General features: G+C 44.4%; 1 protein-coding gene across 1 annotated transcript; it reads left to right on the top strand.

Moving 5' to 3' along the window:
* Nucleotides 1-14279: 14279 nt before the first annotated feature.
* Nucleotides 14280-23642, top strand: PAQR9 (progestin and adipoQ receptor family member 9). Its single transcript, XM_060011379.1, has one exon. It carries the CDS (start codon nt 14639-14641, stop codon nt 15770-15772), a length of 1134 nt encoding a protein of 377 aa, XP_059867362.1. The 5' UTR covers nt 14280-14638; the 3' UTR covers nt 15773-23642.
* The last annotated feature ends 433 nt before the right edge of the window (nt 23643-24075 follow it).

Below are 24075 nucleotides of genomic sequence, written 5' to 3'. Positions count from 1 at the left end.
AAAGAAAGCTTCTGGGGTAGAAAGTCCCCTGGAGAAAAAGAGCCGGGTTGTCTCATTGATTTCCTATTTCTGGGAATACATTCATTCATTTATGAATTTAACAGGTATTCCCTGCACTTCAGGTGCTGTACCAGGTGCTGGGAATAGAGAGGCAGCACAGCTGGACAGGGACCCACCCTCATGGAGCTTACAGACACATTTGGGATGAAATTGTGATGTGCTCACCACTTTCCTTTGGAACAACCAAACGGAGAGCAGTTGGTGAATGAAGAATCGGTTATCTCCACTTCTAAACGAACAAATAGGATCTTTTATCATTAAAAGACCTGATAACAGTATAGTACAGTAAATTCTGTTACTACACATAGGAGAGACCTTTTCCAGTTCAGTTCTGTATCCTGTTTCCCTCTACCGTATGTTTTCTAAGAATCAATAGAAACAGAAGCAGCATTTCTTCTCTGCCTTCTCTCTCAGGCTGAGGTCAGCCTTGGGCCGAGGCCAGCATAAGTCACCTTGCCCAGCACCAACTCTTACCTCTGCCTTGAAGCTGGCCTTGCTAAAACCTTGATGCACACATGAAGTGTGTCTATCCAGGGTCCAGGGCAAAGATGGGGTCATGTCCCTGTGGAATATGGGAGGTGAGACCTATGTGGGCTTTGGGTTGACAGGGCATTGAGGAGGGAGATCTCGGAGGTTTTTGCAAAAGAAATTTGTCAATCATGTCAGAAGCCACCAAACTGTTCATATATTTGATCTCATAATTCTGTTTTGGGGAATTTATGGCAAAGAAACAATATAAAATAAAAAAATGGCCAAAGACATTCTCATAATAGTGCAATTGGTAATTATGATAAATTCTTAGCATCCCCAGTACTTCCAGTGGGGGACTGTGATATAATCTGGATGAAAGATTACAGAGGTATTAAAAATGGAAAGGATGTGTACTATGTTAATTCATGGAAATATCTACATTTAGAACAGAAGACGGAATTCACACATGGATTATAATTATGTGAAACATCTGTAGGAATATTGAGAAAGATTAGAAGAGCATTTAGACTATTTCTAACGGTTTAGAATTTAATTCGTTTTTTTCCCCAGAATTCTCTATTTCTAAAAAAATGCTTTTATGCAAATAAAAATAAATGGCAACTGACACATCGACAGACACAAGCTACTCTTGCCAGACTTAAAAGGGAAGCACAGAAGCAGTTGTCTGCCTGTTGGGATTTGTCGGTCTGCCCACCGCCAACCTCCCTAGGACTGAACATGAGAACAGGTGCTGTGGTCTCCCCACCTCCTGACGGATCGCCCTGATGTCAGCTACTCAGACTTACAAGTGTGCATCTCAACTCCTCCAAATTTCTGGTTGCTGTGCCGTGTCCCTCCTCAGGCTAGCTAGATGCCTAGCTACCTGCCCTAAGGCTGCCTGCCTGCCTGGACTTATCTGTCTTCATGTGTTCACGTGTACTCCTCGCACTGGCTTCCTCCCGGCACCGTCAGGGGAAACTGTTTCCCTAACACTTAACCCATCCCCCTGCATGTATCTGGACCATGCCCAGATGTCCACCCCATTACTAAAGTTCATCCCTTTATATCTCAGTGGCTTTTTATTTTCAAGGATCTCTACTAAAAAATAAACACTCTTGAAAGCTCTACCATCTTAAACTAGTGTTTTGTAATATCTGTGGCTGTGTTTGTTTTTCCTTGACTAAGGTTGTGGGGGGAGGGCATAGGAACAACAGTAACAGCTACACTTTATTGATACCTAGTCTGTATCTAGCACTTTTTATGCATCAATCTTCCCAACAAACTTGCAAGACAACATTACGGGTTCCCTTTGCAGATCAGAGAGGTTAAACAACTTGCCCAAGGTCACACAGTCGATATATAACAAAGCCATGTTGCAAGCCCAGGCCATATGATCTAGCAATTTCACTCCTGGGTATATATCCAGAAAAGATAAAAACTTTAATTAAAAAAGATACACACAGGGGCTTCCCTGGCGGCGCAGTGGTTGAGAGTCCGCCTGCCGATGCAGGGGACATGGGTTCGTGCCCCGGTCCGGGAAGATCCTACATGCCGCGGAGCGGCAGGGCCCGTGAGCCATGGCCGCTGAGCCTGCGTGTCCGGAGACTGTGTTCCGCAACGGGAGAGGCCACAGCAGTGAGAGGCCCGCGTACCACAAAAAAAAAAAAAAAAAAAAAGATACACACACCCCAATGTTCATAATAGCACTATTTGCAACGTCCAAGACATGGAAACAACCCAAGTGCCCATCAACAGATGAATGGCTTAAGAAGATGTGGTATATATACACAATGGACTATTACTCAGCCATGAAAAAGAATGAAATTCTGCCATTTGCAACAACGTGGATGGACCTGGAGGGTATTATACTTAGTGAAATAAGTCAGAGAGAGAAAGACAAATACTGTATCTTATCACTTATATGTGGAATCGGAAAAATAAAAAACAAATGAATAGAACAAAACAAATAAGACTCACAGATGTAGAGAACAAACTAGTGGTTACTAGTGGGGAGGGGAAGAAGAGAGGGGCAAGATATGGGTAGGGAATTAGGAGGTACAAACTATTAAATATAAAATAAATAAGTTACAAGGATATATTGTAAAGCACAGGGGATATAGCCAATATTTTATAATAATTTTAAATGGAGTATAATCTATAAAAATATTGAATCACTACCCTGTACACCTGAAACTAGTATAATATTGTCAATCAACTATACTTAAATTTAAAAAAAAATTTTTAATTAGTGTTGTGGTCCTAAAAGCTCTTTAAAATTTGCAAACCTCCAAGCATTTTATTTTATTTTATTTTATTTTATTATTTTTTTTTCCTCCAAACATTTTAAATCAGACTTTCAGGAAAAGGATCTGTTAAGTTCTAAAAGCTCAGGCCATGGGGAAAGAGGGTGTAAATTTTTTATATCTCTGTGGCACTATATCCACGCTGACATTTGCTTCTTTATCTCAGTTAAGGTGAAACCATGGTGAGACAATCCTAAATAGCTTGTGCAGAGCTGCCCGGGTGCAAAATGATGCTATTAATAGAAGAGATTTGAGGAATTCTCTTTGATACAAACTACTTTGTTAGAATTGACCTTTAAAATTCAAATCAAAGCACTGGTAAGTCTTCCTATCATAATAGCCCACGTTATATGTTGTTTCTTTCCAGATAAATGACTTGTCCACCGAGTGAACAGGGCTCTTTCCAGAGGTTCAGCTGAGGGGAGTGGTGAGAGTGGGGTGGCATGCCTCATTTGGGGGTTTTGTTGTTAAGGTCCCCAAGTGATTGATTCTGAAGTGCAGATACCACAGCCCTAGTCACAGGTTCTCAGCCAACAGCTTTCGTGTTTTCTATTTTTGGTTTAGCTTTTCTGGGTTGTGGAGATCAGTTAATTAGAGAAGAGTCTGCTTGAACAGGGTCAGTACAAATGTTCTGAATTGAGCCTAACTCTGGACTTAGAAAGCCTTGGAAATGGGTGTTTTTAAACATTTCACAAATGTTAATTAAGTGCCTTCTATGTGCCAGGCCCTCTGATAGGTGCTGGGGATACAGCAGAGAGCAAAGTTCCTGCCCTCACAGAGCTTATATTTCAGGAGGGGAGAAAGAATGAAGTATATATCATGCCATATATTACACAGCGTCAGCCAGAAAAATATGAAGAAAATAAAGCAGGGCGAGGAGGCAAAGAGTGACGGGGGCTGTCATTTGAGATCGGATGGGTGGCAGAGTTTTCTGAGAGATGGTGATGTTGATCAGAATGAAGGGACAATGTCAGGGCAGAAGGCATCTGAGGCAGAGAGAAACAGCAAGTGCAAGGGCCCGGGGGCAGCTGTCATCCCAGCAGTGAGTCAGGGAAAGGTACCCTTTCTTCTGGGGAGACAGCCCACGGCTGGGCCCAGAGTGTGGCCGGCAGATTACAGGCTGCCTGTCAGACCTCCCTGCCCCTGCTGCCAGGCTGTGGTGCAGGGGACAGCTTGCGCACAGCCACACAGAGCCTCTCCTGGCGGCACACGCTTTTAGAGGGACAGCAGGAAGGCTGGTGCAGCGGATGAGAGAGAGGATTGAATGAGGGAACATGGTAACTAGCAACCTCTGTCTTAAAAGATGAGCGATGTAGATTAAAAATCCCTTCCTTCCGTGAGCTAACCACCAACCACATGGGACAGGATTTAGGAGCCCCCTCCCCCCGACAAGGGACTCCCCTCCGTCCCCGACTGGGGCGATGATTTTCTGCCATCAATCATGAGGCTGACATAGAATTTAAGAACCACATCAGCCCTAATACAATACCATTCCAATTTGGAAACTAAGGCAGGCTATTTCCATGCCCCTCTCACACAGAGAAATCCTCTCCTCCCTCCCCATCATTTTACTCCTTCTTTTATAGTATTTGTACCATGCTTTGTCTCTCCTGAGATAGAACATTCTTCCGAGCAAAGTCAAAAGATTCTTGACATAAGTGTAAAATCACTACCTGTTTTTAAATTACCAAATAAAACAAGAAAAATAGCCTTTCCTCACCCCTTCTTCCATCTCTCATCCCCTTTTTTATGAGATTTTCATTTCCTACTTTATTTCTGAATTGTTTCAAACGTCTTACAAATTTATGGTTTTGACAAGCCCACATCTAATTACTCGATATTTGTTTTAATTTTGTTTAATAATAATGAGAAAACAAAGTGTTGTGTTGACATCTACCAGACCTGGAGTAGCCTGTCTCCCCTAAGTTATTGCAAAGGAATTTGATGCCAGTAGATAGAATATATGTACATTACTGAAGGACCTGTTAGAAATGTTAATTGAGGATTTCCGATGCAGTCTGGAGCTTGCAATATGAGATAGAATTGTAACCCGAAGAGTCATTCCATTCCCACCCCACTTCCCTTCCAACACTGACCCAATTAAATAAAGTTAGTATAATCAGGAAGCTTCCAAAACATAGGAGTGGACATTCATGCAATTTAAAGTGGAAAACAAAGTCAGTTCCATACTCTTGCATTCAAAGCTGTTAATTAGAAGTGGCTGTATCAATCTACATTCCCACCAACAGTGTAGGAGGGTTCCCTTTTCACTACACCCTTTCCAGCATTCATTGTTTCTAGCTTTTTTGATAACTGCCATTCTGACCCGCCAGAGGTGATACCTCATTGTAGTTTTGTTTTGCATTTCTCTAATAATTAGTGATGTTGAGCATCTTTTCATGTGCCTCTTGGCCATCTGTATGTCTTCCTTGGTGAAATGTCTATTTAGGTCTTCCTCGGTGCTTTGCGATGACCTGGAGGGGTGAGATAGGGAGGGTGGGAGGGAGGCTCAAGAGGGAGGGGATATGGGGACACATGTATGCATATGGCTGATTCTCGCTTTGCTGTGCAACAGAAACTAACACAGTATTGTGAAGCAATTATACTCCAATAAAGATCTATTTAAAAAAAAGAAGAAAAAGAAGAAGTGAGCCTGGGCATTGGTACAGTAAAGGAGAAATCAGAGAACAGAGATGCAAGCCAAGGGACAGACAAACAAATAATCCAGGGATGACAGTTCTCTTTGAGATGAACAAGTGTGGATGACTCATGACTCTGTTTTCCATAGTTTTCTTGCCAGATGGTGCTTAACCCTCACCTCAGCCCTGACCTCCGTGGGTGGGGTGCAGGTGTCTGTCTAGCACATTACTTAGAAGTAAAAACATCAGAAGCTTAATGGTGTTTGAAGCAGCATTGAAATGTTCCTTGTTTCAAAATGGCTGCGTTAAATAAGTAATCACAAAGTGGTTGCATTAAAACATTGTGGACCCATTTCCCCTCCAAGTGAGAAGAGGGATGATTCTGACTTCTCTTTGTTGTGCTCCAACTTGCTCCTCTGCCTTTCCATGCCCTGAGCAATAGGTACCAGCTATGTGCATAAGTGGTGTTTATTATTGCTTGTTAAATAAACAACTGGCCTGTCTCCTGAATGCTCACTATAGATTTACTCAATAATCCCTATCCAGCACTGGGTTATCTCTAATCAGTGAGTTAAGTGTGTATGAGAATGAGGTATCTAGAGCGGAGTTTGGTGGAAGTTTGGAGGAGCAGGGAAGGGACCAAGAATAAAACAAAACTAATGCATTTTGACCATAGAATTCTCAGAACACATGGCTCAAAGGAAACATGCCACTGGGTGACCAAGGGACTACACATGTTCTTTAAAAAACGCTCCTTGTTGGGGCTTCCCTGGTGGTGCAGTGGTTGAGAGTCCGCCTGCCGATGCAGGGGACGCGGGTTCGTGCCCTGGTCCGGGAGGATCCCGCATGCCGCGGAGCGGCTGGGCCCGTGCGCCATGGCCTCTGGGCCTGCGCGTCCGGAGCCTGTGCTCGGCAACAGGAGAGGCCACAACGGTGACAGGCCTGCGTACCGCAAAAAAAAAAAAACAAAAAAAAAACACTCCTTGTTCATTGTATAGAAATGAATTAAGTGTGTGGAGGAAAGTCCTATTATTGGTAACCCCACATTCTTGTGGTTTTCACATGAACGGGGCACAAGGTGAATGTAAGATCACACTCTTTAAAAAATCAATATATGTAAGATACGATACCTTCAATTAGTTTTGTGATTGGTCCCAAGATAATTATGTTGATAAATATTTTCAACAAATAGACACTGTACCTCAAAGAAAAAGAGAATCATTACATTAAAAAGCTAGATGTAGGGCTTCCCTGGTGGCGCAGTGGTTGAGAGTCCGCCTGCCGATGCAGGGGACATGGGTTCGTGGCCCGGTCCGGGAAGATCCCACATGCCGTGGAGCGGCTGGGCCCGGGAGCCATGGCCGTTGAGCCTGTGCGTCCGGAGCCTGTGCTCCGCAACAGGAGAGGCCACAACAGTGAGAGGCCCGCGTACTGAAAAAAAAAAAAAAAGCTAGATGTACAAGTACATGAAAAGATGCTCAACATCACTAATCATCAGGGAAATGCAAGTCAAAACCACACTGAGATACCACCTCACACTTGTTAAACTGGCTATTATCAAAAAGGTAAGAAATAACCTGTACTGGAGAACAGGAAACCCTTGTGCACTGTTGATTGGAATGTAAATTGGTACACCCACTGTGGAAACAGTATGGAGGTTTCTCAAAAAGTTAAAAATAGAATTACCATACAATCCAGCAATTCTACTCCTGAGTATTTATCCAAAGAAAATGGAAATGCTAATTCAAAAAGATATCTGCACCTCCATGCTCATTCCAGCATTATTAACAACAGCCAAGATATGGAAACAACCTAACTGTCCATAGATGGATGAATAGATAAAGAAGAGATGGATAGATAGATAGATAGATGGATACACCAATGGAATATAATTCTGCCATAAAAAAGAGTGAAATCTTCCCATTTGTGACAACATGGATGGACCTTGAGGACATTATGCTAGTGAAAAAAGTCAGAGGAAGAAAATAACATATTCAGGGGCTGGGGGTGGGCAAGATGAGTGAAGGGTGTCAAAAAGTACAAATTTCCAGTTAAAAAAATTAATGTCCTGGGGCTATAATGTACAGCATGGTGACTACAGATAATAACGCTGTATTGCATATTGAAAGTTGCCAAGAGAGTAGATCTTAAAAGTCCTCAATGCAAGAAAAAAAAATTTTTTGTAACTATGTATGGTGACGGATGTTAACTAGACTTATTGTGGTGACCATTTCACAATGGATACAAATATCAAATCATTGTGCACCTGAAACTAATATAATGTTGCATGTGCATTATGCCTAAATAAACATTTTTTTAATTTCTAAAAAGAAAAAAAACTAAATGAAACCATAGCAGAATACTTTCCTTTCTGTATTAATCAATCACTGTAGTCAATAATATTGTACTAAATGCAAGGATCATCTCTGAAATCACAGGATCTGCTATTGGCCTCTTTGTAGAGATCGAGGGTGTGGCAAGCCCCCTGGTAACAACAGATGTTAATTGTTTACAGGAAAATGCTCTTTGTATGAAATGTACCTTCCAGCCATGGATAATCAATATGCAGCTGACACATACTGCACGCACACACGCCTTATTTGGCATCATTCTTTTTGGGGACTTTCTAACCAGATCCAACCAGTGACCACATTCAATGACACCTTTAGGCCAAGATGTAACAGTGGCTTTTTTCTCATCAGTTGTGCTCATTTAATTATTTACAAAGTTCTCCAACAACAACCATTTAAAATGCTTGAAATGGAAGGGGAGACCATATGAGGTAATAGGTGCCTTTGCTGGAGATGTTCAAGGCTGGCTACACCATAGCCTTGCTGGGGACAGTGCCCCATAAAGGAAAGAGTGGGGAGTTTGGAATTAATAGTTTGACTCTGGCCCTGCCACCCAACTGCTTCACGTCTCTGAGCCTCTGATTTCTTGTCTGAAAATGAGGAGAGTGGATTTACCTTACAAAGAGTATTCTGAGAATTAGAGATAATATAGGTAAAGTGCCTATCCCCGTACCTGAATACAGTGTATGATCAATTACTGAAACAACTATGATAAATGGGAAGAGAGGTGGACTACATGACCAACTCTGTAGATGACCAAAGGGTTACAGGACAAGCCTATTCTAAGAGTCTAACCTTTTAAAGAACTACAGTACTGAAAAGAATTGCCCCAATCACAAGTACGTGTTGGGTACTTACTATGTGCAAAGCACTGTGTCTCAAGGAAAACTGTCAATAAATAATGAGGAGCAGGGCTTCCCTGGTGGCGCAGTGGTTGAGAGTCTGCCTGCCGATGCAGGGGACACGGGTTTGAGCCCTGGTCTGGGAAAATCCCACATGCCATGGAGCAGCTAGGCCCGTGAGCCACAACTACTGAGCCTGCGCGTCTGGAGCTTGTGCTCCGCAACAAGAGAGGCCGCGACAGTGAGAGGCCCGTGCAGCGCGATGAAGAGTGGCCCCCGCTTGCCACAACTGGAGAAAGCCCTCGCACAGAAACGAAGACCCAACACAGCCAAAAATAAATAAATAAATTTTTAAAAAAATAAATAAAATAATCAGGAGCAGGCACTCAGTCATCTATCTTACACACTTGTATCACTGTTTCTGAAGTTAAATGAATGGAAGCCACCTCAAAGGCACCACCAAAAAAGTCTCTTCCCCAAAGGATAACTCTGAATTAGGGTGAATGTAACATGTAAATACGAGGATTTTACAGGAAGACAATCCGGGCTCTAGTCAGGAAACAGAAAGGGCAGAATTGGGAGAAATAACTCCAGAATGGAGATTGCATTCGCTCAGGAAAGCTATGGGAGGGGCTGAAGGCTTGGGCAGGGCTAATCAGAGCCTAGGGACTGTAGGACGACAGACGATGACTCCGAAACACCCTTTCCAGCAACCTGAGAGGCAAGAAAGGGGAGTCCATCCCGGATCTGGGACAGGGGATGGAAGCAGACCGGACAAACAAGGGCAATGGACTCCAGGGCAGAAGTCGTCAAACAGTTTCGATCGCATGCCCTTTACCTGCCAGTGTTTAGATGCTCCCCACGACCCAATGTATTATTTGTAAGTTACCTCCATGGGTTCCACGTTAAGCGTATTATACAACCTTCTCAGAGTATGGACATTCAGAAGGATGAGATCTATTGAAACAGAAGTTGCGACATCTTATTCTTCACCATCATCGGTCTTCTTGTGCAGCCCACTCTGGAGACCACTGGTAGAGAGCAGGTGAACTTGTGGAGAGAGGGGCATATGGAATTGTCACTCCCGGCATAGAACCTCAAAAGGCAAAAACACCCTCAACAAGGCTCCCTTAGCTTTCCTTCAGAAGAGACCCCTGTTGGGAATTCCCTGGAGGTCCAGTGGTTAGGACTCCACGCTTTCACTGCCGAGGGCGCAGGTTCAATCCCTGGTCGGGGAACTAAGATCCCACCAGCCTTGCAGTGCAGCCAAAAAAAAGAGAGAGAGAACCCTGCCACCATGTCAGTAACCAGGCAGGAACGGTGCCAGGTAAGAACTCAATCTCCCACCACTCTCTCTCTCACTTTCAGCCCTCTACCCAGGCTTTGGATTGCACTTTGCCCTGAAAAAGTTGCCATAGATACACCTGATGCCGCTGCCAGAAGTTTTTCCACCATTAGGAAGCTGGGACCCTATAATCTGGTAGTGACCACATCTGACATGGAAGTGATTGTTTTTTTTTTTTAATTTGTATTGAAATATAGTTGATTCACAATGTTGTGTTAGTTTCAGGTGTACAGCAAAGTGATTCAGTTATATATATATATATATATATATATGTATCTTTTCTTTTTTAGACTCTTTTCCATTATAGGTATATTGGAAGATACAACATATTACAAGATATTGAGTATAATTCCCTGTGCTATACAGTAGGTCCTTGTTGGTTATCTATTTTTTTAAACATCTTTATTGGAGTATAAGTGCTTTACAATGTTGTGTTAGTTTCTGCTGTATAACAAAGTGAATCAGCTATATGTATACATATATCCCCATATCCCCTCCCTCTTGCTTCTCCCTCCCACCGTCCCTTTCCCATGTTATCTATTTTATACATAGTAGTGTGTATATTTTAATCCCAAACAGCATGGAAGAGTTTGGATGATAACATTACGACTGTTTTCAATTTGAGGAAAGAGAAGCACTTTGTTTAGACTCTATATTCTAAAGAGAGGGACGAAACCTTATAGAATTCTCTTCATACAGAGTCATGGGTGCATTTAAGCACTGGGTCCATAGTAGGTTTCGTTTGGTTGGTTGATTGATTTTCTAAAAATGAGACTAGCAAAAAAATTACTTCCTCCAAAACCAGATGTAGTATTAACAAATATCATAGCATATTTTTTTCTGCAGGCTTTACAAATATCTCATCACCTTTATTAGAGGACATCACATTTGCTGCGGAATTATTATATATGCTTCATCTTATTACTGCAGCGAGAAACACAAATAAACTTATAGTTGGTAGCAAACCACAAGGGCAAAAGCCATTTGTCCTGCTTGCTACAATTCCTACCTATGACTGCATTTTGCAGCCAGGACCCCTCAGCATCCTTCGCAGAACTGTGAAAAACACATTTGTAGCCTTGGTTTGACAAGATTTCAATTGGGAGAACTAGCTGGTTTCTGCCTCTAAACGCTGGCACTGGCTTTCCAATGTAATACCTGGTGACTCTTCTCTATCAGGAACTTGGTAGTTCTGGTTACCTTAGAGATGCCTTATCTCCCAGTGCACCTTCAGGGAATGGCAGCCAGCCCACTTCTTCTATCTGTTTAGCCAAGCCCAGGGGACGGAATCGTGGTTCTCACTGACAAGAGGCAGTTAGTTTACTGGACTTAAACTACAAAAGCCAGCCTTTGTAAGGTTTGGGGAACACAGTTTTACATCTCAAAAACCTTAAGAAAAATTAATTCTATAGATTGGTAGTAATTAAGGAAAAATCATAGTTTTTGGTTTTTTTTTTTTATAAATAAGTTAGGTGAATTTTGCAGTTTCCTTAGTTCCTTTTTACTTGGACTTGTCAAGGTATAGCCAGGACACCTGTTTTGGCTGGCATCAGAGAGCTTTCGGGAACACCACTTCAAGGCAGCAGCTGACTTTGTGCCTCATGTGCGGTGGGAGACGCGTGAGAAAAGAGAAAAGCAGAAGTCACAAAGACTTTCCGAAAGACATGAGAATGTTATAACAGATCTTTTGACTTTATAAAATACTGAGTGTTTTAAAGAACACCATCTTTTATCATAGCCAGTCTCATCACTCTTAGTCATCAAGATAAATGTTATTCCATCTAGCCAGAGTTTTTTCACTTTCATTTAGAGTCAATTCCATTATTTCATTTGATGTGAACTTTCTATTATTTCTCCCGATTATGTAAGTGAGCTGATTATGCAACTAAGAGGTTGGTAAATATGGGGCTTATTATAAGATCAACATTTTTCTACAGCTCAAGTTGTTTATGAAGTAACAAAGAGAATAGAAAAAAATTTTTTTTTCCAGTCTGCCCTGGATTCAGTTTTATCATTCCCAGGTTTGATTTATAAATGGCTGAATCTTAATCCTTTTTACAAATTAGCCTGGATCCTTAGTCCAGATGTGAAAGGAAATTAGGTTTTGCTTTAAAACAAGGCTGGGCTTCCCTGGTGGCGCAGTGGTTGAGAGTCTGCCTGCCGATGCAGGGGACACGGGTTCGTACCCGAGTCCGGGAAGATATCACATGCCGCGGAGCAGCTAGGCCTGTGAGCCATGGCTGCTGAGCCTGTGCATCCGGAGCCTGTGCTCCGCAACGGGAGAGGCCACAACAGTGAGAGGCCCACGTACCGCAAAAACAAAAACAAGGCTATAGACAGTGGCAAAACAAAATACTAGTTAAGTAACTACGGCAAAATCTCATTTATTTAAAATCCATTAATAAGGAATTTGTGATAGTTCAGAAAGGCTCGAGACCCAAGTGTACCTTTGGTCTAGTTGTGTAAGAGTTTGCTAAAGCAGTTATTAATGGAAAACACTTTTTTCAAAGAGAAAGCGGAAACTTCTAAAGGGACTGTTTCTAGTACCTTTAAGTAATTTTAGACATTTACAATACTGAATGGTTTCTTAGTTATAAATAATTCTTATCCATAACTTAAGTCCTCTGAGCCACCACTAAGTAAATCTTCCTTGACGTACCTACAGGATTTGTTATAGTGATGAAGGTGGCCTTTCACTTATAAAATGAACATGAAAGGCTTTCCTCAAATCAGACTATCCTTCCCTACTAGTTTCTTCTGAGCAAATCAGGTTGTTGGATGTTCTGCTTTAAGTACACAAGATCCAGAAGCAGCTTGCTGGGTTCAAATCCCCCTTCTGCCAACTGGGCATATTATTCACCGTTGTGGTGCTTCCACCTCCTTACCTGCAAAATGGGAAAAATAATAATACCTAAAAAATTTTAAAACTCTAAAGCACTTAGAACAGTGCCTGGTTCCTTAAAGGTTAGCCCTTGTTGCCATGACACTATACAGCAGGTCAGTGATGCAAGTCAGACTCAGTCACATCCCCAAGGCATCACTAAGAGAAACTTCCGTGAAATGATAAACATTTTACAGGAGGCAGGTTTTTTAGCCCCTCTTTTCACAAGGCTTACGGGCATATTTTCACAGCGCAGTGCATCACAACTGTTTTCCATTCTTCAGTCTTCCTTTCTTCTGGGCTCCAGCCACCCAACTTAGCCTGCCAGGTACTTCTGCTAAATTATGCATAAGCTTTTTCCAAGCCACCCCTCCGAGTCTCTACGAATTCGTCTCCGTTCTCTTTTCAGTTAGGGCTAGAACGCACCTCCTCCTTTTAGTCCTCCGTCATCAACGGCCCCCACTTATGATCAGCCTTTGACTCAGGCGCAGCTCTGCTTGGGAACCCCTTCTTAATAAATTCCTCAGATCGTTACAGGCTTTCTGAATCGCCTGGTCTTCACCTGCAAATTTTCATTAAAACGTGGAGTTTGAGCAGCCCGCTCTGAGTTGTAGGACTTTGGGCTCCAAACAAAATTCCTAGTTAAAGACACAAGAACAGGAGCACGGGTGAGCTGCGGCCCCCGAGGCCTGGTGAGCGCGACCACAGGCCAGTTTAGAGGACCGTTCGTTTGGACCGGACAAGGACGAAAGGAGGTTAGTGACGCACCTGAATAAGTCCGCTAGACGAAAGGAGACAAACTAATGCTTGATATGGTGCTAAGAGTGAGGACCGCGCGCGCGGGCGCGCGCACACACACGGAAAGAGAGGAGCAGTCCCAGGTATCTGACAATGACACGCCCCGATCCAGACATGGCCTCAAAGGCCCCCGATTTCCGGAGCGCCCCCGCCCCCTCCGGAGATTACTGTCAGCGCATCCCTCCGCCCTGCCCCGGCTCAGGCGCGCCGGCTGCGCTCCTCTCCCCTCCCCCCGCGGCCGCAGCTCCCCGCCCCCAGCGGACGCGTTTCTCCAGTGTCCTCTCGAACGCCCGCGTGGCTGTCGGGTTTCGAATCCCCGCGCCGACCCTCGCCCTCGGCGCGGGCTGCTGAGTCGCGGGCGCAGCCTTTGGTCCCCCGCATCAATCATTAACGGGCCAGCTCGGGCTTCTGCGACCCGAGGGAGGGGGGATGGTACGGAACTCGAGCCCAGGGACAACTCTATCCCCCGAGGCCGCCGCGAAACACTAGCCAGAGAGGCCCCCGCCCTCCCCCAGTGCGCCCGTCCCTCCCTCCCTCCAGCGCCTCAGCTCCCACATCCCCGCCTCCCGCGCCGGGGGCGGCTGCTGCTGCGCCCGCACCGCGCGATGCCCAGTCACCGCAGCAGCGCCGCCGTCAACCGCGCCGCCACCGCCGCTGCAGCAGCGCGGGCGGCCGAGAGCCGGTAGCAGGGAGCCTGGGGAAGGGGCCGCCGAGCCCCGTGCGCTCCTACCGGTCGCTACGCGGCTGCGAAATCGATGACTATTTTTATTTACTTATTTGTTTATTTTTTAGGAACGGCTGCTCCAAGGCTCAGGTCTTCTCGTGAACCTGCAGCGACGCCCCCGGCGCGTGCACAAAGGCTCCGACGGCAGCCGGCGGGGACTGGCGAGCGCGCCGGAGCCGGCGCCAGAGGTCGCCTGTGCGCGCCCTAGCCAAGCCCCGGGCACCATGCCGCGGCGCCTGCAGCCCCGGAGCGCGGGCACAAAGGGCCCGCCCGGCACGACCGCGGCGGCTTCGGAGGCCGCCTCACGCCCCCACCCCTCACCCTCCGGGGACGCTCCGGCCTCCGCCAAGCCGCTGCTGCGCTGGGACGAGGTGCCCGACGACTTTGTGGAGTGCTTCATCCTGTCGGGCTACCGGCGGCTGCCGTGCACGGCGCAGGAGTGCCTAGCCTCGGTGCTGAAGCCTACCAACGAGACGCTGAACTTCTGGACGCACTTCATCCCACTGCTGCTGTTCCTGAGCAAGTTCTGCCGCCTGTTCTTCCTGAGCGGCCGCGACGTGCCCTTCCACCATCCGTGGCTACTGCCGCTGTGGTGCTACGCTTCGGGCGTGCTGCTGACCTTCGCCATGAGCTGCACGGCGCACGTGTTCAGCTGCCTGTCGCTGCGCCTGCGCGCAGCCTTCTTCTACCTGGACTACGCGTCCATCAGCTACTACGGCTTTGGCAGCACTGTGGCCTACTACTACTACCTGCTGCCCGGCCTGAGCTTGTTGGACGCCAGGGTGATGACCCCGTACGTGCAGCAGCGCCTGGGCTGGCACGTGGACTGCACGGGCCTCATTGCCGCCTACCGCGCGCTCGTGCTGCCCGTGGCCTTCCTGCTGGCCGTGGCCTGCACCGTGGCCTGCTGCAAGAGCCGCACCGACTGGTGCTCTTATCCGTTCGCGCTGCGCACCTTCGTCTTCGTCATGCCCCTGAGCATGGCCTGCCCCATCATGCTCGAGAGCTGGCTCTTCGACTTGCGGGGCGAGAACCCCACGCTCTTCGTGCACTTCTACCGCCGCTACTTCTGGCTGGTGGTGGCCGCCTTCTTCAACGTGAGCAAGATCCCCGAGCGCATCCAGCCGGGCCTCTTCGACATCATCGGCCACAGCCACCAGCTCTTCCACATCTTCACTTTCCTCAGCATCTACGACCAGGTGTACTACGTGGAGGAGGGCCTGCGCCAGTTCCTTAAGGCGCCGCCGGACGCGCCCACCTTCTCGGGCACCGTGGGCTACATGTTGTTGCTGGTTGTCTGCCTGGGGCTGGTCATCAAGAAGTTCCTCAACAACACCGAATTCTGCGGTAAAAAGTGAGCCTCCGCCTTGGAGGAGGCTGCCGGCTCGCTCACCTGTTTGTTTGAAGTTTCTGTTGTTGGTTTGTTTTCAAGTTTTGTTGTGTTTCCTTCTTTGCTCGAGGAGGGTGCTGCAAAACCACAGGGAAAAAGTTCAGTGCGACAAGGGCTTTGGGAGAGTGCACTCCGTGCACTTAGGGCTTTGGGAGAGGGAGGTGGGGCAAGCAGGAGGGAGAGGGCGGCTGGTTCTTGCCCCTGGAAAAAATGCAGGTGGTGTCTGTGACATCCAGGGATTCTTCTAAGGCAGCGCGAATAGAACCCCACATAAACCCCCAACCAGTTCGATCTTCCAGTCGTCTTCTCTGCCAGAGGTAATAACGAGCAGCCCTTGTGAGGTCAGGCATGCAGTAAAGAGGGTAAGTAGACAGAATCCCTGGGTACTTCCGTTTCAGTGTGAGGAATGCTTGGATTTGTCAAAGAATAGAGCTTTGTAGGAAAAGAGCACAGAGACACTAACCCAGGGCTTAACCTGCTAGAAAATGCATGGAATGTGAACACACGTTAATTATTTCAAAATGTTTCTTAGATGTTAGTTAAATAGTAATATATACAATGATTTTTCATAATTTATCGAAGCCTGTGATCTGCACTGAATTTTCTTTATCATGTAGTTTGGAAACTTGCAGCTCTTCTGCGTTGCATATACTTGAACTGGACATCAGGGCAAGCTGCTTGAGAGTTCTCAGCTACTTTTTTAAACAGTATTTTTTGAAGGCCTGTGTGTGTCATGATACAACTGTGAATTATTCTACCTTAGGGACTCTGGTTAAACTATTGGGAAGGAGCTAAGTGGTTTGTATAGGTCCCAGATTGCTATTTACTTATGTGTTCCACAAAACCCATCCTGTTTTTCGGTTTTGTTTTTAATCTTATTCTCTCTTTCTCTACTGGTTCAAATTGCCACTGGAATAAATGTGCCTTTTGAAGCAATGCCCAAATGGCTGGTCCTCAAACATAGTTTCTTGCATGGGGAGAGCAGTAGGTGTAAGCTTTTCTTACTTTATTGCAAATCAAGGTTTAACATTCTCTTCAGGAGGGAAGGAAGATGGTATGGGTTGTAAGTTTTTGGTAGGACCAGTAGTGGCTTCCTAGGACATGCAGAGCATTTGGCTTCTCTTACAAGGAGAAGAAATCAGCCTACTAATGAGGCTGTGGTTCCTAATGCTGCCATCGGGGAAGGTGAAAGGACACTGTTCTAGACTGAGCCCGTCTAGCCTTGCTTAAAATTAAAATCGTAGTATTCAGCAGTAAATATGGCAGTTGTAATATGAAAGTCAGGAGTATGTTGCTTGAGTTATAGCTGAAAATTTTGAGTTAAATAAGATGACCTTTGCCTAGTTAAGCACTGAATTCTCATTTGGATCCAGACTATGGAAATGAATGGCGGTCACCCTAAATCGTTGAAAAATTAGGGAAACACGCTCCTGAGATCCTATCTGACAGCCACGTTGGCCAGTGTTACTTAAGACATTTCTCATAAACGTTATCCTGGACTTGAGATAGCAGCTCTAGACTAACACACACCACTGAGGTGGCTTATTTAAATACTTATCACACTTCTTGACACGTCCTTCGGGTGAAGAGCCAGATAAGTCATTGAATGGGGAAGTCTTGACTTCATGGTATAATTTAGATCAAGGACAGAAGGTAGATGAACACTTACCTCAGCACTGGTAGGCTGGTGGTCCTGCCAAGATTGCTCTTTTTGTTTATGCTTTTAATCACTACTGTACTTGTAAACAGAGAGGCTCCGGCACAGTTCCCTGGAGGAACCAGTATCCTTGTGTGTTAATTGCACACGGAAGTTAACTTTATATATGTCTATATTTAACTTAGGAGATCTCTTAACGAGATTGTAAATACACTTGGCGCATTTGCTGATGGGTGTCAGTGTCTCATGTTTGGCAAAGTGCAGGGAGATTCCTGTTAGGTTACAGGGACTGAGAGCTGTGCCTGCCACGATGTTAATCCTCAGCTGTAACTTAATTCAGTACGTGTCTTCAAGGACAATTGTGGCAATCAGGCTATTTCCACATGCAAACTCATTTGCATGTCATTGTCGTCTCTTTTAGAGCCCCCAAAAATGTTGGTTTGGAAGCTAGAAAAACAGGTTGAGGAGCATTTTGGATCTTCCTTGTAAACTAGAAGAAACTCTCTAGAGACAGCCTTCTAAAAAAGGTTGATGAGTTTGAGAACAAGAAATAAAGCCTCTATTTGTCATTTTAAATTTTTGTTGGCGATCTTCCAGGTCCTCAAAGAAAATTCTCTTCTTGCCTTGTGTCTTTGTCCTTAAGCAGAGGCCACTTAAGGATAAAATTATACCCATATAATTTTCAAGTGATTATGATGCATGAGCCCAGTAAGATGACACACTTTTTCCCTGGAAGGTTTCAGCAAAGTGAGGACTGACTTTCCTTCCCTTTGCTTCTTCCTTCCTGCACGTTCCCTTTCCCATTCCATCTTCATTTTTATACACCACATACAGCACTGACAAAGGACATTCTAGTTGAAAACATTGGTTTGGCTTTACCTAATGTTTCCAAATAGGTACTGTATACACTACATAAGGCCGGGGTTGATTTGTGAGGCTATATATGTTATTTGCTAAATGATATCGGATTTCAGTCAAGATAAATGATGATATTTGAGAATCAGCAAATATTTACTCAGTCTCCACATTTGCTTGGAACTCTCCAGGTATATTATATATTTCAGGGGTAATATGACAATCAGAATAAAATTGCTTTTAAAATATTTTTTCACACTCTTCATTTTGGCACATCCAATTCAGTCAGTTTATTGTGTTCAGCTGTTAGAAATGTAGGACAGATGATAAGTAAGAATGCACTCCCTTATCTCTGTACAACCTATTTCAGCAGTAGAATTTTGAAGCCCGTTATGTAATGCATTTTATTTTTACTCATTAGTCATGATCTGGATGACATCTCAAGGAGCAGCATCAGAGAGTCATGCCTGGGAAATGAGGGTGTTTGACTTCCATGCCTGTCACCCTGTGGGCTGGTCTCTGGAATTGACTCAGGCTGATGTAGGCGGCTAAGGGGAGGTTCCTTTCTTCCCTGCCATTCTTGTATCTGCACCTTCAGGTGAAGAGGGTGACCTCGCAGAGAGAGGAAACGAGTTCTTCAGTCATGTCATGACTGGCTTGTAAAAACAAACGTGATCTTTTCCCCTGGCCATACACTTTCTGTAAATAGCCCAGGAAGAAAGCCCAGGGCTTCAGAGCTGGCCAGAGTGGCCTTCCCATGTTTCCATTCATAAATCCTGCCTGTAAGTGATCGCAGTCAAAAACCATTTCACTTAATTCATCATACTACTTCAGGGGAATCATTTTGAAGAATGCAAAGTTTGAGGATGGAGGTGATTTTATAACTTTTTCTGATTTGGTGCTGAATCTGAGAGCTAACAGCAATAACAAACAGGGATTTTAATCTTCAGATCTCTTCACAACTTGATTTAATCTGCACAGAGCTATAGTGGGAGACAGGTAGGCGTTATCTCCACTTTAAGGTTATACCGTTGGTCCAGGGTGGCAGAATTAGAACGTGGAGATGGTTGTGTGCTCAATTGTGAGTGTTACTAGTTTGCATGGCTATGATGCCTGGCCTAGCACAACGACACTAATTGGATATCTATATATTTTCCCCCTTTCATTGATTACCTTATAATTGTAAAACAGCGAGATTAGAGATGACTATCCTTGAATTTAGGTTAGAAAATTTTAAACAAAATGTTATCAGCTGCTTAAGTACTTTCTGTCATCTTGGATTGTTCTTCATCTGCTGAAGTCTGCCACTGCCGACTTCGCTCTGAGTTGATTTTCACTTGCTTGTTCCTGTAATCCGTTTAGTGATCATTAGCAACCTTCTGCATGTAAGATGCTGGGCAAGGAACCAGCCATATTATTATAGCCATTACCCTTTTATCTGCTGGTGGAACAGAGGTGGGAGCACCAGAAAGGCCCTCTGGCCCAGGGATCCCTGTCCCAAGCCGCTGAGTTTGGTTCTTTTCTCCTGTTAGCCTAAGAGCCATGCAAAGAATCTTATTTCAATTCACATGCTAATTCACCCACAATCGATTTCATTCCTTTTTTTTTTTTTTTTCTGTCTGCTCCTAAGCCTATGTGAATTTTCTTGGTAAAAATAACTAGAAAGTTTAATGCATAATCCAGGTGAAGGGAGAGCAGGCGTATGTACAAAGAGTTGAAAAATTTATCATCACTGCTAATTCATAAAGATCACTTTTGGAAGTTTCATGGTTTTAAACCACTGTGAAGCAAGGTTCATCCAAAGTGCCTAAACTGTGATATCATTACGTGTCTGCATTTCACAGATAGCATATTTAAGTTTTTAAAAATGTGAGCTTAAATGCTCATATCTCCAAAGATTAGCTGAGATTACCTAATGTTCTTTAGCCTTTTTCCTCTTTTCAGGTCATTGTGTTGTAACCTATGAAACCTGTTTTAGAAAAAAATTAATCTGGAGAAAGCTACATAGAAAAAATACCAGATGTGAAAAAGATAGGAAGCAGGCATGGGAGAAGGGAGAACAAGGAGGATTAGCTTCACACAGTTAGAATGGGGCAAGTTGAACTATGGACAGTTTTGCCTGAGTTTTACATTTTGTCCCTAGAAAAGCGTGTGCACTCCCAGGGCATTAGTGCTCAGATAGGCAGGCGAGGAATTCTGTTTGGCAGCATGACCACATCCTGTAGCTTATGACCTGAGCACAAGTGCCTAGGTATATTTTGAGTAGCAGATGTACTCCTGGTTTACCGTCTTTAATTTGTCTCCATAAAATTAGGGCATAAGGCAAAAAGGCATGAGGGGATAGCATCAGCCAATTGTAAATCACCTTTTTTTTTTGCGGTACGCGGGCCTCTCATTGTTGTGGCCTCTCCCGTTGCGGAGTACAGGCTCCAGACGCGCAGGCTCAGCGGCCATGGCTCACGGGCCCAGCCGCTTTGCGGCATGTGGGATCTTCCCGGACCGGGGCACGAACCCGTGTCCCCTGCATCGGCAGGTGGACTCTCAACCAGTGCGCCACCAGGGAAGCCCTGTAAATCACCTTTGAATCATTTTCTTGAAGGATTGCCAATATTCTCTGACGTATATCACCTGACAAAAAGCGAACAAGTCTAGACAAACTAAAAAAGGCAGCAATCATTGGTGGAAGCTGAGCACTGCTGTATTCTGTTGTGATAGGCTGCATGTTTTCCTACTGAAGATTTTATTCCTTCAATATTATGAATAATTATTCTTAATTGTGAAAATGGGTGTCCACTTTTTAAAAAATATTTATTTATTTATTTTTGGCTGCGTTGGGGTCTTTGTTGCAGCGCTCCGGCTACTCTGTTGTGGTGCGTGGGCTTCTCATGGCAGTGGCTTCTCTTGTTGCGGAGCACGGGCTCTAGGCGCATAGGCTTCAGTAGTTGTGGCTCACGGGCTCAGTAGTTGTGACTCATAGGCTCTAGAGCGCAGGCTCAGTAGTTGTGGCACATGGGCTTAGTTGCTCCGAGGCACCGGACCAGGGCTCGAACCTGTGTCCCCTGCATTGGCAGGCGGATTCTTAACCACTGCACCACCGGGGAAGCCCCTGGTCGTCTACTCTTCTTGGTCACTATTCCAAAAGCCAACACAAATTTTTGTCGTTGTTAAAAAAAAGGACAAATGTATTGCATTTCTCGTTTGCAGATTTCTAACCGGGTTCGTGGGCTTCTTCTGTTTCCAAACAGCTTCTTCAGAGCCTGTGAGTGAGTTGCAGAATTAGCGTTTACGGATAGGTCAGAGGCCGGGAATGCTCATTTGGCTGTTAATTGTGGCAGGATGTGACTTTTGAAAGCTCCGAACACATACCTAGAGGCAGCAAAATGCTCATTTATTGACTATTGAACTCAGTGGAACACAGCTTTGCGCTTGAGCTTTTGAAAATGTTCTCCGATGTATTGTGCTTCTAAATGTAACGCACGACCTTTAATACGTTTTGTTCTTGAACAATCTCTGAAAGCTGTTCCAACCGTGGCATTTCTTGAATGTGCAGCGTTATTCTCCAGCGTGTAAAAGTGGCTGGCCACCTTTCTCATGCCTTATACTCCACCTAAAATATGCAATAAGCACTCAAGCAGGAGTGGAGGGGTCTTCGGTTGGGTTTTTAACCGTGCTGTAGAGATGGCCCTGCCCCTCACAGCTCACCACAACATTGAGAAAGGACCCCGTGTAAATAACCCTTGTTTCCAGATGGAGTACAGGGACACATTAACATCATTTCTCCTTTTAGGTCCATCTCTAGTTAGAAAGCATGATCTGTTTGTAATATGCTGGATGCAAAAATGAAAACTAATAGGCAAAATTTTTAGAGAAGAATTCTAATTTTATATTTTAAAAGTTTATAATAGCAATTTGTTTGTAAAAACCGGCCTTTGCACATCGATGAGAACCAGCGCTTTTTGGAAAGCCTCATCTTCGTCCTGGGAGTTTAATCACCTGGAGCTCTTACCCAAATGATAAAGACCTACAAGGTCTTGAAAAATGTAAATAGTGTATAGTTTAAAAAAGGATAAAACAATTTTTTTAAAAGAAGAAAACAGGTCAGCTATGTTATAGGTGTGTCACAAGGCTAAATTTAAGTCTTTTTGAAATTCTAGTTAGAAACATCATTAAATTCACTCTCCCAGCAAGGCTTAGCGCAGAAGGTCTACTTTTCTACCAGGTTGGTCTTTTATGGAGGCTATGAGCAAAATTGTTCCAACTAAGCAACTGAGTACCAAGGCAGTAAAGAAATGAGGCCCAGTTGAGTTTGATGAGGGTTCACTCACAGTGGATAACATAGCCAGTAAAATGTATAGCCCTGGACCCTCCACTCCTAGTTTCTCTGGAGCGGAAAGAAGCGTAAAGCCTCATGCCATCAATCCACAGACCAGGAAAAGGCTGTGTTTCAGGGCTGGGGGAGGACGCTGTGGCCGCTCTCTTCTCTAAATAAAGCACGTGGTAGCTCTGAACTCTCTTCGTCTCAGCCTTCTCCCAGGCCATGGCCATCACCCCTGAAGCCTTCACTTTCCAATTCAGCCTTGAAGACAAAAGGTTTCTAAAAAGATTCCATGTGTATTTAGGCCATCTCAAACCATCTGCCTTAGGAGGTTCATCCATTTCTAAACTGAGGATTTAAATACAATGACTGTGCTCAGATTTACAAGAATGTACAACCAGCAGGTCCCCTTTTGCGGTCAAGGGCATTAATTGAAGGGCCATACTCACTTTTTCCTCAGGTCAGAGGCAGATGGAGGATTTAACAGTGACCAAATAGAGCCCTCGTTGTGTCAGTATTTTTTAAGTTCATTTAATGGTGATAATGGAGGAAGAAGGGAGTAAAGGAAAATGCAGGCATGAAAAAAGAAACGAATAGTTTCTAGTTTTTCCACTGCTTGCTAAATGAATTCTTCTTAGGCTACCTTAACTCCAGTCACCACCTAGATCTTAAACAGCTGTGTTTAGCTAGCTGGCGAGGTTTTCTCAGGATGTGTGGACGGGGGCTACGATGTGGTTTCAAATCATTGGTGTATTCTGCCAGAAAAGGATTATTTAATCATAATCCCCTGTTACCTGATAAATTAAGCAAAATAATCCATAGAAATAACTATCACTTGGTCAGTTCTGTGCATGTAGCTGAACAAAATTGTGACTCTTTTCTGTTGTATCATGATTTGGGTTTTCTGAGACATTTGTTCCCTATGATCTTGAACATGAACATCTGTATAAATAACTATTCATTTTTTGCTGAAAAACAAATGTATGAAATAAGAATAAATTATTTGTAAGCATCGTGTTTAGGACTGCATTTGTACGCCTCTCTGCATGTCCAGAAGATATCCTTCAGCAAACAGATTATCCCTAAATTAATAGTATGTATGACACAAGCATCAGCAGGCAGAAGGGAAGAATGTTAAGTTTGTCCTGAAGAAGTACCCTTAGTATATTACATTTACAATTTTAGTTAAATGAAAAAGAAAATTCATGGGAATTCCCTGGAGGTCCAGTGGTTAGGACTCTGTGCTTTCACTACCAAGGACCTGGGTTCAGTCCCTGGTTGGGGACCTGAAATCCCACAAGCAGCTCAACAAGGCATCCCCCCCAACAGAAAGAGAAAATTCATGACTTACTTTGAAACCATATCTTCTAAGAAAATACTCATATAACCCAGGTAATGAAGTTTTTCCTTACACCTCACTATTTTTCAAGGGCACATGTGGTCC

The sequence above is a fragment of the Delphinus delphis genome, chromosome 4 (genome assembly GCF_949987515.2).
Source record: "Delphinus delphis chromosome 4, mDelDel1.2, whole genome shotgun sequence".
Taxonomy (NCBI): Eukaryota; Metazoa; Chordata; class Mammalia; order Artiodactyla; family Delphinidae; genus Delphinus; species Delphinus delphis.
The sequence above is the reverse complement of the archived record's forward strand: the minus strand, read 5'-3'. Positions and strand labels throughout refer to the sequence as shown.

Bases quoted from the DNA above. Each gene is read 5' to 3' on its own strand.
- PAQR9 (XM_060011379.1), top strand. From the start codon at position 14,639: ATGCCGCGGCGCCTGCAGCCCCGGAGCGCGGGCACAAAGGGCCCGCCC.